The sequence below is a fragment of the Sciurus carolinensis genome, chromosome 15 (genome assembly GCF_902686445.1).
Source record: "Sciurus carolinensis chromosome 15, mSciCar1.2, whole genome shotgun sequence".
Classification (NCBI taxonomy): Eukaryota; Metazoa; Chordata; class Mammalia; order Rodentia; family Sciuridae; genus Sciurus; species Sciurus carolinensis.
The window spans coordinates 61,121,440-61,135,124 of record NC_062227.1 but is presented as its reverse complement, the minus strand read 5'-3'; the positions used below and the strand labels follow the sequence as shown (position 1 = coordinate 61,135,124).

At 35.2% G+C, this 13,685-nt stretch overlaps 1 protein-coding gene across 2 annotated transcripts in view; it reads left to right on the top strand.

Annotated features, from left to right (window-relative positions):
- The window catches only part of Mbd2 (methyl-CpG binding domain protein 2), an 81,748-nt gene that overhangs the window by 12,535 nt on the left and 55,528 nt on the right, over positions 1-13,685 (top strand). For both annotated transcript variants that reach the window (XR_007105193.1, XM_047526547.1), the window contains exon 2: positions 5,468-5,627. Coding sequence is in view for 1 of the 2 variants with exons in the window: in XM_047526547.1 (XP_047382503.1) it covers positions 5,468-5,627 (160 nt within the window). In the remaining variant the exon portion in view is untranslated. The remainder of the gene's footprint in view (positions 1-5,467; positions 5,628-13,685) is intronic.

The following is a 13,685-nucleotide window of genomic DNA, read 5'->3' as shown; positions in this document are numbered from 1 at the left end:
GAAGTAGTGGTATGTATTCTTTTATTGATTTGATGGTTTTCTGATTATAGGTTTTATATTTAAGTACAAAAAGATATTTTAATTTCATATTTTTCATGACAGGTAAAATTTGATTTCCGGAGTCAATTATTAGTTAAAAGTTAGAGAAACCTTTTCTTTGAATAGTTAACTTGTAAGCTACATGTAAGGTTTAACACTTAAAGAGGTTAAAAAAATTAGAAAGTTGATGTTTCTTTAGTCTCAGACTTTTCGACTGCTGTATTTTTAGGGTGGAACTTTTATTATTTCCCACAAAGTACCTCCTGATATTAATTGGTCATGATACACCTTTTACCATAAACTAACCTTTTGCCATCTTTGATGCCCTTTGTCTTTCACAGGTCACTGCCTAGCATTCTACTCTAATGACTGTCACCCCCATAGTTCCCTCTTTTTAGAAATTGGTTTTGAGATATACTTGTGTTTGTTCTTCATAATAGTTTGTTAAACATCATGATTATTCATATTATCAAAGTAACATGGAAAAATGTGTTCTGCTATGTTTAAGGAGTGGTTTAAGACTGTCATTTCAGGCTGGGGTTGTGGCTCAGTGGTAGAGCATTTGCCTAGCATGCAGGAGGCACTGGATTTGATCCACAGCACCACATAAAAATAAATAAATAAAATAAAATTATTGTGTCCATCTACAACTAGAAATATTTAATAAAAAGACTGTCATTTCACATATATAAAGCTGGTCTTCTAAAGATACACTTTTTAAGTCATACACTGGCAAGCTTAGTTGTCTAGCTCAGGCAGTGATGATGACAGTAAGTCTACAGTGTGAAAAAAGTGTGAATACCACTAAATTAGGGGACTAGTTTAAGTATTCTGGTGTCTTAGTTGCATTTTTTTAGGTCTGAAAGTTTGACATCAGATAAAATGCTTTTTGAGAATTTATATTTAAAGATCTCTAAAATGGAGTTGAGTTTAAGAATTGCTTTAAACAGTTTAATTGAAATGAAAGGAGGCAAGGTTCAGATGTTATATGAACTGAAAAAATACAACTCAGTTTTGATTTTTAATTAGTCCTTGTCTTTAGGGTATTTTAATAATGGATAGGAGAAATTAAAGGTGTGATCACAGGGTGTTAGTTCAGGGATGGCATATCAAAAGGGCAGTTGACAGGGAATTTTTCTGTGGTTGAAAGTGAAACAGTATTTCATTACTGGGATTAGAACTAATCACTTTGGGCAGAGAAAGCTAAAAATGACTAATATCCTTCGCCAATCTCCTAGAGTTAAAAAAAACAACAACAAAATAATTTCCCCAAGTTATGAGTTGATACTTTTAGAATAAGTAACAATCAGTTGTTAAGTGACATAGACCAGTCATTTTGGGGGGCAGCTGGTTGGAAACTTAGTCATTCTGGGTCAGACCAGAGCTTGTGTCCTTAGTTTGCCACTTCCAGGGTCAGTTTGCCATTGTGCAGGTGATCTGTCTCATGGGTAGATTTCTTCCTTTTTTTTTTTTTTTTTCAATTTTTTTTTAGTTGTCAGTGGTTATTTATATGTGGTGCTGAGAATCCAACCCAATGCCTTACATATGCTAGCAAGTGCTCTTCCACTAAGCTACATCCCCAGTTCCATGGGTAGATTTCTTACTATTCCCTGAGCCTTGTGTTTCTATTGCTTCTCCTCTTCTCCTTCAGGGCAAGGTCCCTGGTTTTAACATTTCTTGGTTGACTCTTGTTTTTTTTTAATTGTTTTCTCTTTTATTCAGTTTTAACTGATACATAAAAACATGAGTTGTCAGTATTAATGGGGTTGATTCTTCTTAAAGCACTGTACACAAATTATAGTAATCATAGAATAGACAATGGTTAGTTCTGTTTTCTCTCTCTCTCTCTCTCTCTCTTTTTTTTTTTTTTGGTACTGCAGATGATTGAGCACAGGGGCGTTTTACTGCTGAACTATATCCCCAGTCCTTTTTTTTTTTTGAGACAGGGTCTTGCTAAATTGCTGAGGCTTGCTTCAAACTTGGGATCCTTCTTCCCCAGCCTTCAGAGTTGCTGGAATTACAAGCATGTGCCACCATACCTGGCTTGTTCTGTTTTTCTCTGAAGGCAGCGTTTAATGTATGACAAGTTACTGTAGCTGTCCAATACAAATGCTTCATAGACTTCCAGTGCTTTTGGATATGCCAGTAGTTAAAACTTGACTTGCACCTTTTTCCCTTCATTGATAATTTATTTGTGAGTATATCAGGCATTTTAAAAAAAATAATGCCTTGATATTTTTAAAAATAATAAACACAGGAATGATTTTAAGCCATGTTAAACTATTAATTTTGGTCATTAATTTATGGAATCACATTTCATTAATACAGCCTTTGTTTTGTTTTGTTTTTTCATTTAGGAGATCCAAACCAGGGTCTTGCATGTGCTAAGTTACCACTGAGCTATGTCTCCAACCCAATATAGCCTTTGAGTTCTTAGGTATTTACATTTTCTTGGCTTCAGGGAGAGGTGTCGAAAATGGATTGTCTCAGTTGAATTTTGTTCCATAGAGCAGTGTTGTCGTGGTGAAACTCTAGTAGGTTTTGAGATGCAGTAGGTACTTGACATTTCAGCTGTTACATAAAAAACTACTTATTACAGCTATATGCTAAAATCATTAGTGCTTGTCTTTTTGGTAAAAGTTGCTGCCTGAATGTTTCTTTCTGGAAAATTTGTCAGTTGAATCAAGGTCCACTCCTGAGCTTACCTTTTTATTGCACTGTAGAGATCTTTTGAGGGAAACCTGATTGAGAAATGTTATTTTAGTTTGTGGAGAGATTTTTTTCCCCCATTTTTAAAGCATTTCAAATAGTTTATCAATCTTCTTTACTGGTAACTTGAGCATCTGCTTATAAGGGCTACATGAGAATTCTGGCTTAATTAAAATTAATTATAATTATGTAAGTGACCTAAGAACAGAGTAATTTTCACCAACTTTTTAAATTAGTTTGGATCCTTTAGTAATATTCCATTTCTTATGTAGTATAATATACCATGAAAATGTTTTCCAGTTCAATTTTTTAAATTTCATGCAGAATAATGTTTAAGTAAGCATAGGATTTATGTGTCTGCAAATGAAAACCACATCCTTTCTTATTCAGTTGATGGTTTCTTGCTCTCAGAAAGTTACCTTTTTTCAGCACTATCCTGTGTATGATATTTGAGGGTTTTAAAAAGTGGCATCATAATTTCTGGTTGTTGGAAGAACAACCATGGAGGAAGTTTATAGAAATTGTAATGAAATAGACTCGTGAGCTGGATGTGGTGGCACACACCTGTAATCCCAGTGGCTCAGGACTCTGGAGTAGGAGGATTGTGAGTCAAAGCCAACTTCAACAATTTAGTGAGGCCCAAATCAACTCAATTAGACCCTGTCTCTAAATAAAATGTAAAAAAGGCTGGGGATGTGGCTCAGTGATTGAGTGCCCCTGGGTTCAATCCCCGATACTTAAAAAAAAAAAAAAAAAAAAAGAATTACAGAGGATAGTAGAATTATTTTTATTTTTTGAGTTGGAGAGTAACAGAAGGCTTCTGAGGAGAAGTGACATGTTAGCTGGGCCTAAAGGACACAGTAGTCCTTTGTCAAGCAGGATATTAATTGTGCTCATCTTCCTATCTGGAAAGTTGTGACTGGAACAGCAAAGGTATATGGCATATTTTGGTGACTTTTTTAGAATCAGGGACTAAGACTGGTGGGAAGAGAATCTGGGAAGTAAATATTAGATTGAAAACTTTTAAGTCTTATTAAGAATGTGAAACTTTTGTTAGCACTGAGGAGTCTCTGAACATTTAGAACTTAAATTTGGTACTGGATATGTGACTGATGGATGGGCAGTGAAGGATTGTGATGTGGCCATCTAGAGTGGAGGATTAGGTACCGGGTGGACATTGATACTGCTAATAAAGATGGGGAATGCAGAAGATCAGGTTTTGGGGTGGAAGTATGTGGTGGGCAGAGAAGATTCAAGTTTTAGACAATATTGAAAACTGTTATTTTGTGGTATTGAACATATTAGAAATCTGTGTTAGAGATTTGCTATAATATATATGATCCTATATTCTGTCCCTTAGTGTGTTTTGGTTGTTACTTGCTTTGTTTTTTTTCTATTATGTTCTGGTTGTTATTTGCATCCACTTGTATTATTTTTATTTTGCAGTTCTGGGGATTAAACCCAGAACCTTACATGTTAGGCAAGAGCTCTACTGCTGAGCTGCACTCCCAGCCCTTCTTATCTTTATGTGTTAACTGAATTCTATATATCTTGAATTTGGTATCAGGAATAGTCATGTAATTGTGGAAAAGCAATGTTCATAAAAATCTTCATTTGTCTTAAAGTTTGTGAGGACAGAATATCATAGAATGTGACCAATAGTGTGTACTGGTTTAGACTTGACCCAGAGAGTTTTATTTTTCCAGGGGAATAAATTATTGTTGGTTTCCCAGGGTTTTTTCTTTTTGTCATTCTGTTGAATTATTTTTATTTTATTGTGATCAGTTGGTGCAAGGTTCGGTTTTAAATATGACATGCTGGCTTCTTTCAGAGTTTTACTAGAATTCTCACTATTTTTTTCTGGTGACTTACCACACTGATTCTTAACAGTTTATTCTATCATATTTTGTTCAGGAAATTTATTAGATAAGTCTTTGGTGGGGCATTCCTATAAAACATTTCTTCCAAATTAATGCCTTATAAGAAAAACTATTCAGAAATGATTAGTTTCAGCCTCCTCATAATTCTGATACTTCTGTAGTTTTCTAGCTTTGGCAGTATATCTTACTCCCAAAGCAGGAGTTTGGCTGGCAAAATTCATGTTAGCATTGTATAACAGGTTCACAGATGTTTGCCAGAGGGTTTTTTTTTTTTTTCACTTTAATAATTATAGGAGGATATTTAAAATGTCAAAATTCAAGGATTTTCTGTTACAAATGTTGCAAGCACAAATCAGATAATATGGAGTTCTTGAGGTTGTGAATGGTGTTCAACAAGGGTAATTGAATTCAGAATTTGATCAGAAATTTTTTCTGATTACTTTTGGCATCATATATATGTAATACTTATAGGAAAAAATCCCAGCATTTTCAGAGGTTAAAAAAAGTTTATAATTTTGAAGACATTTGCATTGTGCATGCTGTGCTATACATGCAGCTTGTTTGGGTTCTCTGGCAGTTACTGAGTGAGTGACTAGCTGGATAATCTTTAGCAACATCTGTTATATGCTCCAGTGGTACATCTAAGGGAGCGTTACATTAGGATGACACATTATCTCTTCTTATAGTGAAGTTAGAAAGTTGCAAGAAACTTTTTTTTTTTTTTTAATTATTATGTGGCAACAGTTGGGGGGCAGAAAGGAAAGTATGAAGGAAAGATGTATGTAGAAATCTAGGGTATTATTACTGCCTTTGTACAATTAACTTTATCTTTCTTCTAGTCCAAGTGGTAAGAAGTTCAGAAGCAAACCTCAGTTGGCAAGGTACCTGGGAAATACTGTTGACCTCAGTAGTTTCGACTTCAGAACTGGAAAGATGATGCCTAGTAAATTACAGAAGAACAAACAGAGATTGCGGAATGATCCTCTCAATCAAAATAAGGTTGGTTAATTTATTATAGCATATATAAGCTATTTCAAAGAAACATGTTATGTTCCCCAAAGAATATTTCATGTTGTAATTATGGCACTGAAATTGTGGCCACCTGAACACTTGTCCCCTTTTCTCCCAGCAAAACTGATAGACTTATAAATCTGATTTTTTTCCTGGTATTTGGCAAAACCTACAGAGAGACAACCTAGTACATTATGCAAAGTAGAAAACATTTCAGTATTTCTCTAGGCCAATATATATCACACCTTTTGATCCATTTGGATTCTGTTTACAGAAGATCTCTTTGTTAGTATTGTCCTTTTTTTTTTTTTTGTTTTTTTCTTTTCTTTTAAAAACTGGGTGTAGTAGCCCACACCTGTAATCCCAGCAACTCAGGAGGCTTAGGCAAGAGGATTGCAAGTTCAGGCAACTTGTGAGACCTTGTCTCAAAAAATAGAAAAGGATAAGGATGTAGCCTAATGGCAGAGCACCTCTGGGTTCAATCCTTAGTACCGCAAAAATAAAAACAAAAAAATCCCCAGTAAATTTCTTGTTGCCTAAAAAGAGGCAAAATTTTAATGTTTGGAAATATTCTTACCATATACTTTATAATTACTTAGTAATTTTCAGGTTCAGAATTTGAGCAAGGGCAGTTTTTATTTTTACTTCCGATGTTGAGGATGATGACTTTTAGGCACAATATCCTCATCCTAGTACTGTGATTGGAGATTTTTTTTCCATTAGCTCTGAATTTTATTGAGCTGTTTGATTGATAGTTTATTGTATAGCAATGTAAACAGTAGAATTATGATATCAGTTTAATTATATTCAAATACCCAATATCTTTCTTTTCCTCCAAGAGCAACTACAAACATGTGTAACCCACAAGTGACCCATTGACTTGTGTAAATGCTTATGAGATTGTTTTTCTTGTTTTATTTTTTTGTGGTGCTGGGATCAGACCCAGGGTGTTGTTGCACATGCTGGGGAAGCACTCTATCACTGAGGACACCCCCAACCTTTTCTGAAATTGTTTAACCAGATTACTTCCATCAGTATGGAGCCAGGAATTGAAGTCACCATTGTAGATGGTTTAACTATTTTAATAAGTTGATTATCAGTTATTAAATTGTTTTTCTATAAATTTTAGAGATCTGTATGTATGTTTGTTGCCACCACCATTGTCTCACACCAATGGTATGCAAGTAATGGAGGGAGAAGTCAGGTTTTACTTTCTTTGGATGTGACTGATAAAACTCTGCATGACTCTTGGAAGTGCTCTATTCATTATAAGAATCCAGAAGCAGTGTACTAGAGTAGAAAGGACTTACATACCTTGGCTCTGCTCCTTATTAGCAGATAAAAAGGCATAGGTAACTTTCTTAACTTCTGAGGGCTTTAGGCTTCTCATTTGTAAATTCAAGTTAAGGAAAGTTTTCCCTTAGCATTATTGTGAGAAACACGTGGACATTTGTGTAAAAACATTTAGCCAAGTATTTGACCCATGTTAATTCCTTTCCTTTCTCCATTGCCCATTCTCTAAGCTGCCATCTTCTTGAGCATTAAACCACGTTGGCAAACAGTGTTACCTGGTGTCAAGCGTAGTAAACTTTCTGACCTAAGCTCTCTTCCTCCTGTGTTTTTAACTTTTTCTGAAGAGTATGGGGTCTCTGCTTCATACTTATTTTTATTCATAATTCAGCTTAATAGTTTGTTTTATAATTAATTTCTAAAAATTGGTATGGAGGTCAGAATACATTGTCTCCTCACATGAAGTATTACATTGATTTCCATAGAGGATTGTCAGGTACCTTGTTTAGAGAGGCAGAATGGGAAGGGAAGACTAAGTTGTTTCTGCATTGCTTAACTGTGGGGTTAATTGGGTTAATAGTTATGAAGGTGTTAAGAAGGATGAAAGATAGTGGTAGGATTATAGGGAGCTCAAATCAGCAAAAGTTGGGACCATGTATGTATATAGGTGATTTACTTATGAAATCAGCTTATGAAATCCTTTATTCTGGGGTTATTTTGCTTCTTAAATTTATAGAAGAAAATAAGATTTATATTTCTAAAACTGCCTTTTGGAAATTCTAACCACAGTACAGAAACTATGGAAGGGGTTCACATATTTAGGAAATGAAGACAGTGTCTTCAAATTATCCTATTGTTTCCAGAATCACAGGTTAGCTACACTTAGTATAATATGAAGATTTACTTCCTGACAGTTATGGTTCATTAAAAACCAAAAACTAATTCATCTCTTTAGTTTGTGTGCACCTTTCTGCTCTAGCTGCGCTGGACCACTCATCATCCTGCACCATGGCATGCACTTTCAAGATTCTGCTTGCTCATATGCTGTTTCCTCTGCTTGGAATGCGCTTCCCCCTTCCCTTCCATCTGGTGAACTCCTCATCCAAGGCCCAGCTCCATTGTCTCCATCTCTGGGAAGCCTGCCCTGCATCCTCCAGGCAGAACCAGTTCCTTCTTCCATAATGCTTTCCTGGTGCTTTGCCATTGTATTCGTGACTTTGTCTGCTTCAACTAGACTGTGAGCTCCATGAGGGCAGGGACCATGTCTGTTTTTGTTTTTGTTTTTGTAAATGTAGTCCAAAGCCTAGCACACGGTAGGTACTTAATAAATGTTGCTTGATGTTTGTTTAATATCTCCCTCATTCTAGAAGTTTATAGTGGTAATAAATGTGTATTAAATAAATTAATGTACCAGACATTATTTTGGAAATGCCTTTCATTTTCATTGTTTTCTGAAACTTCCTATGTGAGTTTTTTGAGCATAGTCTTATTTTTGCGTATGAATTTATTTTAGTTAAGTAGTCATAAAGTGGAGTTTTTCATTTTTTAAAATAAGCTCTCTTTTGGAGTAACACCAATGTTAAACATCTTTATAAAGCAGAAAATATATTTTTAGCAAAATAAACTAATGTCTTTTTAAATTATGATAGTACAATATAAAGAAGACTGGGAGATTTAAAGTTATTAACAGAGATCTGAGGTAGTGTTTTCCTATATAGTTGTAAGCCTAACCAAAGTACATTATTAATTGTGTTGTTTTTCAAGGGTTTTTTTCTTTATATTTTTAAAAGAATTAGAGATGTAGTCAACAACTAAATTGTGAAACAGTCTAAATTATAGTTTATGTTGAATAATTATAAACTGGGGTCTTAATGTATCTTCCATTATCAAAGGTGAGTTTACTGGTGATTAATAATATTTTCAAGTGTGATTGGAAAGTTACCTTTTGAAGATCTTGCAAAGTGGTTTTAAATTATTTTAGAATGGGGGGGTGGGATGAAATGGGCATTGCTTTTTGATTAATAGATATTACTGTTTTTCAGTACCCATTTCTGCTAGTCTGAAACTCAATCTTAAGCTTATCCTGAAAATCAATTCCATTCTTTATTATGTGATATCTTATTGATCTTGTTGCCAAAGCTATAATTATTTCTAGGTAACCCCCATCTCACCAACTGAAAAAGCGGGTTAAAATATCAAGAAAGTTCCTAAAGGTATTACATTGGGTTAATGGAAGAAACTACAGAAAGATTTCAAGGTCATCAACTCAGTTGGTATTCTAAGTTGCTAGCAGCTTTCTAAGAGCACACTCCAAGGAAGAAGTTACAGAGTGTCATATCCAATGAAGTTTTCTGTGATGATGGAAATCTTGTAACAATAGCCACACATGACTGTTGAGTACTTGATATACTGTTAGTGTGACTGAAAAACTGTATTTTTAGTTTTTTCTTTAATAGCCATGTGTCTTGGCAACAGTATTGTAGAGCACACTCCTAGATCTTTGCCTCTCAATGTGAATAAACCTAAATAATGTTTAGGCATTTATGTAGGGTTTGACCTTTCAAAGAGTAGATGTTTCAAGGTTTCAGAGATACAACTCTTGATATTTTAGGAAGAAAGTGGAGATGAGAGGCAAAATGATAGTTTCTAAGGAAATTTAATTGAAGACACTCCAGGATTGTATAAAGAAGAGTACAGTGGTTCTGAGTCAAGACAAGTTTGGAGAACTTCAAGTTGTTTAGTTTTATTGATAAAAATTCTTATTTTAATGTTTCAGATGTGTAAATATAAACCAAATTCCTTGCATCTCCAGATCTTGACAACATGAAAATTTTATAAATTAAAATGACAAAACTAATAATTAAAGTTTTCTAATGTTAGTGTGATGCATGATGTATTTTAAAAATTGCTTATGAGGGCTGGGGTTGTGGCTCAGTGGCGGAGCGCTTGCCTAGCATGTGTGAGGCACTGGGTTCGATTCTCAGCACCACATATAAATAAATAAATAAAATAAAGGTCTATCAAAAACTGAAGAAATTTAAAAAAAATTGTTCATGATATGAATTTGGTATAGAACAATTTATTTGAGTTTGGCTTGACAAGCCTACTAATAGCTTGGAACAACAAGCTTGGAAGACAGTTGTTTCATCACAGATATTTAGAAATAAAAAGCATCATATTCTCCAGTCAATTTTTCAAATCTCATTATTCATTTTTTCATGAATTATCTTTGTTTAAGGTATATTACATATGATTGTATCTTAGGTTCTCAACCATTTATCTAGAAGATACTTATTTTAATTATCTTCACTAAGTAATTAAAAGAAAATTTTATAGGGAACTCAGATATATCTTGGGGGCAAACCTGTACAGTTTGAAAAAAAGTTGGTGATTGAATCAGAATTGAGTAATGGATATAGACTGGAATGAACTATTGAGACTGGATTTGAGAAGGGATGAAACTGGAAGTGGGACTTAGACTGTTATAGTTCAAAAAAGTAATGATGGCTTGAATTAATGTGGCAATAGATGTAGGAGACTCAATGTATCTGATGACTAAGATTATAGAGAAAGGGAATTTTACTAATATCTGCTAAAATTCTTATTTTGTTCACTTCCATGGTTTGGATGTGGTTTGCTCTGTAGAGGTTCATGTGTTAGATGGTTGGTCCCCAGAACAGTGGTGTTGAGGTAGTAGAATCTTTAAAAGATGAGACCTCATGGAAGGTAATAAGGTGATGGAACTCTGTCCTCATGAATGGATTAATGCTGGTCTTGTGGAATGTGTTGGAGCTTATCCTAATTCCCAGGAGAATGGGTAGTTTTTATGTATGTATGTATGTATGTATGTATTTATTTATTTTGGTAACAGGGATTGAACCCAGGGGTGCTTAACTACTAAGCCACATCCCCAACCCTTTCTTTTTTGTTTTGTTTTGTTTTTGTTTTTAAATTTTGAGACAGGGTCTGGCTTAGTGGCTCAGGGCTTTGGTAAGCTGCTGAGGATGGCTTTGAACTTGTGATCCTCTTGACTCAGCCCCTGAGCTGCTGGGATTACAGGTGTGCACCACCACGCCTGTGTTATTAAAAGAGTATGCCGGCCCTTGCCTGGTACTTTGCTTCCTTGTTTGCACATGTTCTACTTGTGGACCGCTGCTCTGTCATATTGTGATACAGCCAGGGCGCCCTCACCTGTATGCTGACACCATGCTATTTGGATTCTCTAGCCAGTAGAATTGTGAGCCAAATAATTCTCATTTTATAACTTACTGGACTTTGGGTATTTGTTTAATAACACACAACTAATCAAGTCAGTCACTTGTAGGTGGGGTTGGGGTTGGATCAGGGTAAAGGAAGAAGAATGAGTTTGGGGATAGAGAGAGGAAGATTAAGTTAAAATAATTTTGTATTTTGTATTTCTAAAAGGGTCTTGTGGATCCTCAGAGATTTAGAATTCTTATCTTTGTGGTTGTCTAGTGTAGGTGCAAATAGAAGAAAAGTATTCACAGATGAATAAATCTTGTGGAAAGTGAAAAGTACCTTCCAGAAAGATAGGTGATCAAGAAAATGTGGTATGACAAAATCCTAGAAAAGATTTTTGGTAAATGCCATGGAGAGATCAAGGAGGATAAAGACTTTGTATATCAGTGGGGTTTCAGAATTAGAAAGGAACAGGTGACCTTTGTGTAACCAGTATTCAATAGACTGAAGGGATCAGTAATCATATTTTTGGTGCCAGAAAGTTTCTGGGAGATGAGAAATTAGAAACCCAATGTTCCTGGTTTTATAAGAGTATTAAAATTTTGTTTTATTATTTAGTGAAGTATTGTATGTAAATAGTGAAAGTGATTTTCAGTGGAAAATGTCTTTCTTCCTCCTGTCTCTTAGTACAAGTCCTGTTGCCTGAAGGAAACTACTGTTAATGAGTTATTTTGTTTCTTTGTTTTCAGAGCTATGCAGCTACAAGCATGTTATACATGAGCTTTTTTTTTTTTTTTTTGCGGTGCTGGGGATTGAACCCAGGGCCTTGTGCTTACGAAGCAAGCACTCTACCAACTGAGCTATATCCCCAGCCCATACATGAGCTTTTTTAAAAAATTAAAAAAAATTTAAGACCCTTTTCCATAAAAATAGTTAAGTTACCCTCTTAGGAAACTTGAATAACAGGTAGAACAGACAGGACAATATTCAGAAGAGAATGTACAATAAGGAACATTATTCTTTTTCTTTTAAAGCTTCAAAGGTCAGATTTTAAGGAACCAGTATAGAAGTGTGTGATGGGGATTCCAACCTAAAAGTCTGTGCCTCAGCAAGACCTCTTAAGACCTTCGAATTGTGTGCAATATTTTTTGTTTGTGTTTTTCTAAGGGAGTTTATTGAATCTAGCTGAAAAACTTAATAACCACTGACTTTAAAGTAGAAGGAACAGGCTTTGACAGATGATGTGGGGGAATAGGTAAGGAAACAAATTACTTGCTGTAGGTCAAATTAGGCCTTTGTTTGACTATGTATTTTTTGTGTGTGTGTGTGTGTGGGGGGGTGGTGGTGAGATTAAACTCAGGGGCCTTGCATATTCTAGGCAAGCCAAGCCATCTACCACTGAGTTTCATCCCCAGCCTGACTTTAGTTATTGAAATAGTGGACTGACTTATATCTATCTGAGGAATACCATGACCAATTAGCCACCATTAAAGAGCCTTATGTTAGGAACATGATGATTAGTAGCTCCTGGTAGGGCATATTGTGGTAAGAACTGCCTCTTGGTGTCTACCTTCCTAGTAGTCTTCCATTCAAACTGAATAGAAAGACATCATTCCTTCTACCAACATTCCTGGCCAATGGGTAAAGTAGTTGAAATATTTTCTGAAGACACAGGGGCTCTACTTGTCAGTTTATTAAGGCCTTGTTGATTGGAGCATCTTCTGTTCTCTACATGGAAGTGAAAAAGGGAAGTGAATACATCACAGGTGATAAATTTAACATTGGTAGACCTTGAAAGTCTTCTCAGGGATTACTGGCATCTGTTAAGTGTGGACCACTATTGAGTTTAGGTTTCGGTTAATTTGATATGAAATGAACAGAGTAGATGTGAAGAGGAAGTTGCTCTTGTCCAGTGAGGAATAATGATGGCCTAGACACTTGTAGTGCCTGCGGAGATAGAATTGGACAGATTTTAGATCTCTTTTGCAAATGCTAATGAATTATGTGTGGAGCATTACAAAAAGATTCAAAAGTGCTCTTTGTTTTTAGATTGGGTGGATTAGTGTGGTATTTACTGAGATCACTGTAGGGAAATACTACATATGGGTGGATAAAAATCCAATTTTGAATGTGCAAATTTGAGGTGCCTAGTAAATATCCAAGTGGAGGTGTCATGTATGCAGTTGGGTATACTGTACTAGAACTGAGAGTTCTGAGCCGGAAAGTCATTAGGGCATAGATAGTATTCTGAGCAATGGATTAGAGAAAAGCACTCAGCTACAGGAAAGGATCCAGGACCAAGTCCTGAAGAAAATGTAAGAATTTGGTTAAAGTAGAATAAATCAGCAAAGTGGAGAGAGAATGTTAAAGAAAAAAAAATGATAGCTGTTGAAAGGTTAACTAGAGGAAGACTGAAATTTCCATTGAGTTTAAGAACATGAAATTGATTAATTACCTTGAAACAGTTTTGGTGGGAACAGAAGCCAGATTGGATGGGTGGTAAAGTAAATGGAAGATAAAATTGGTTAATTCAGATAATTCTTTCAAATTTTTTCT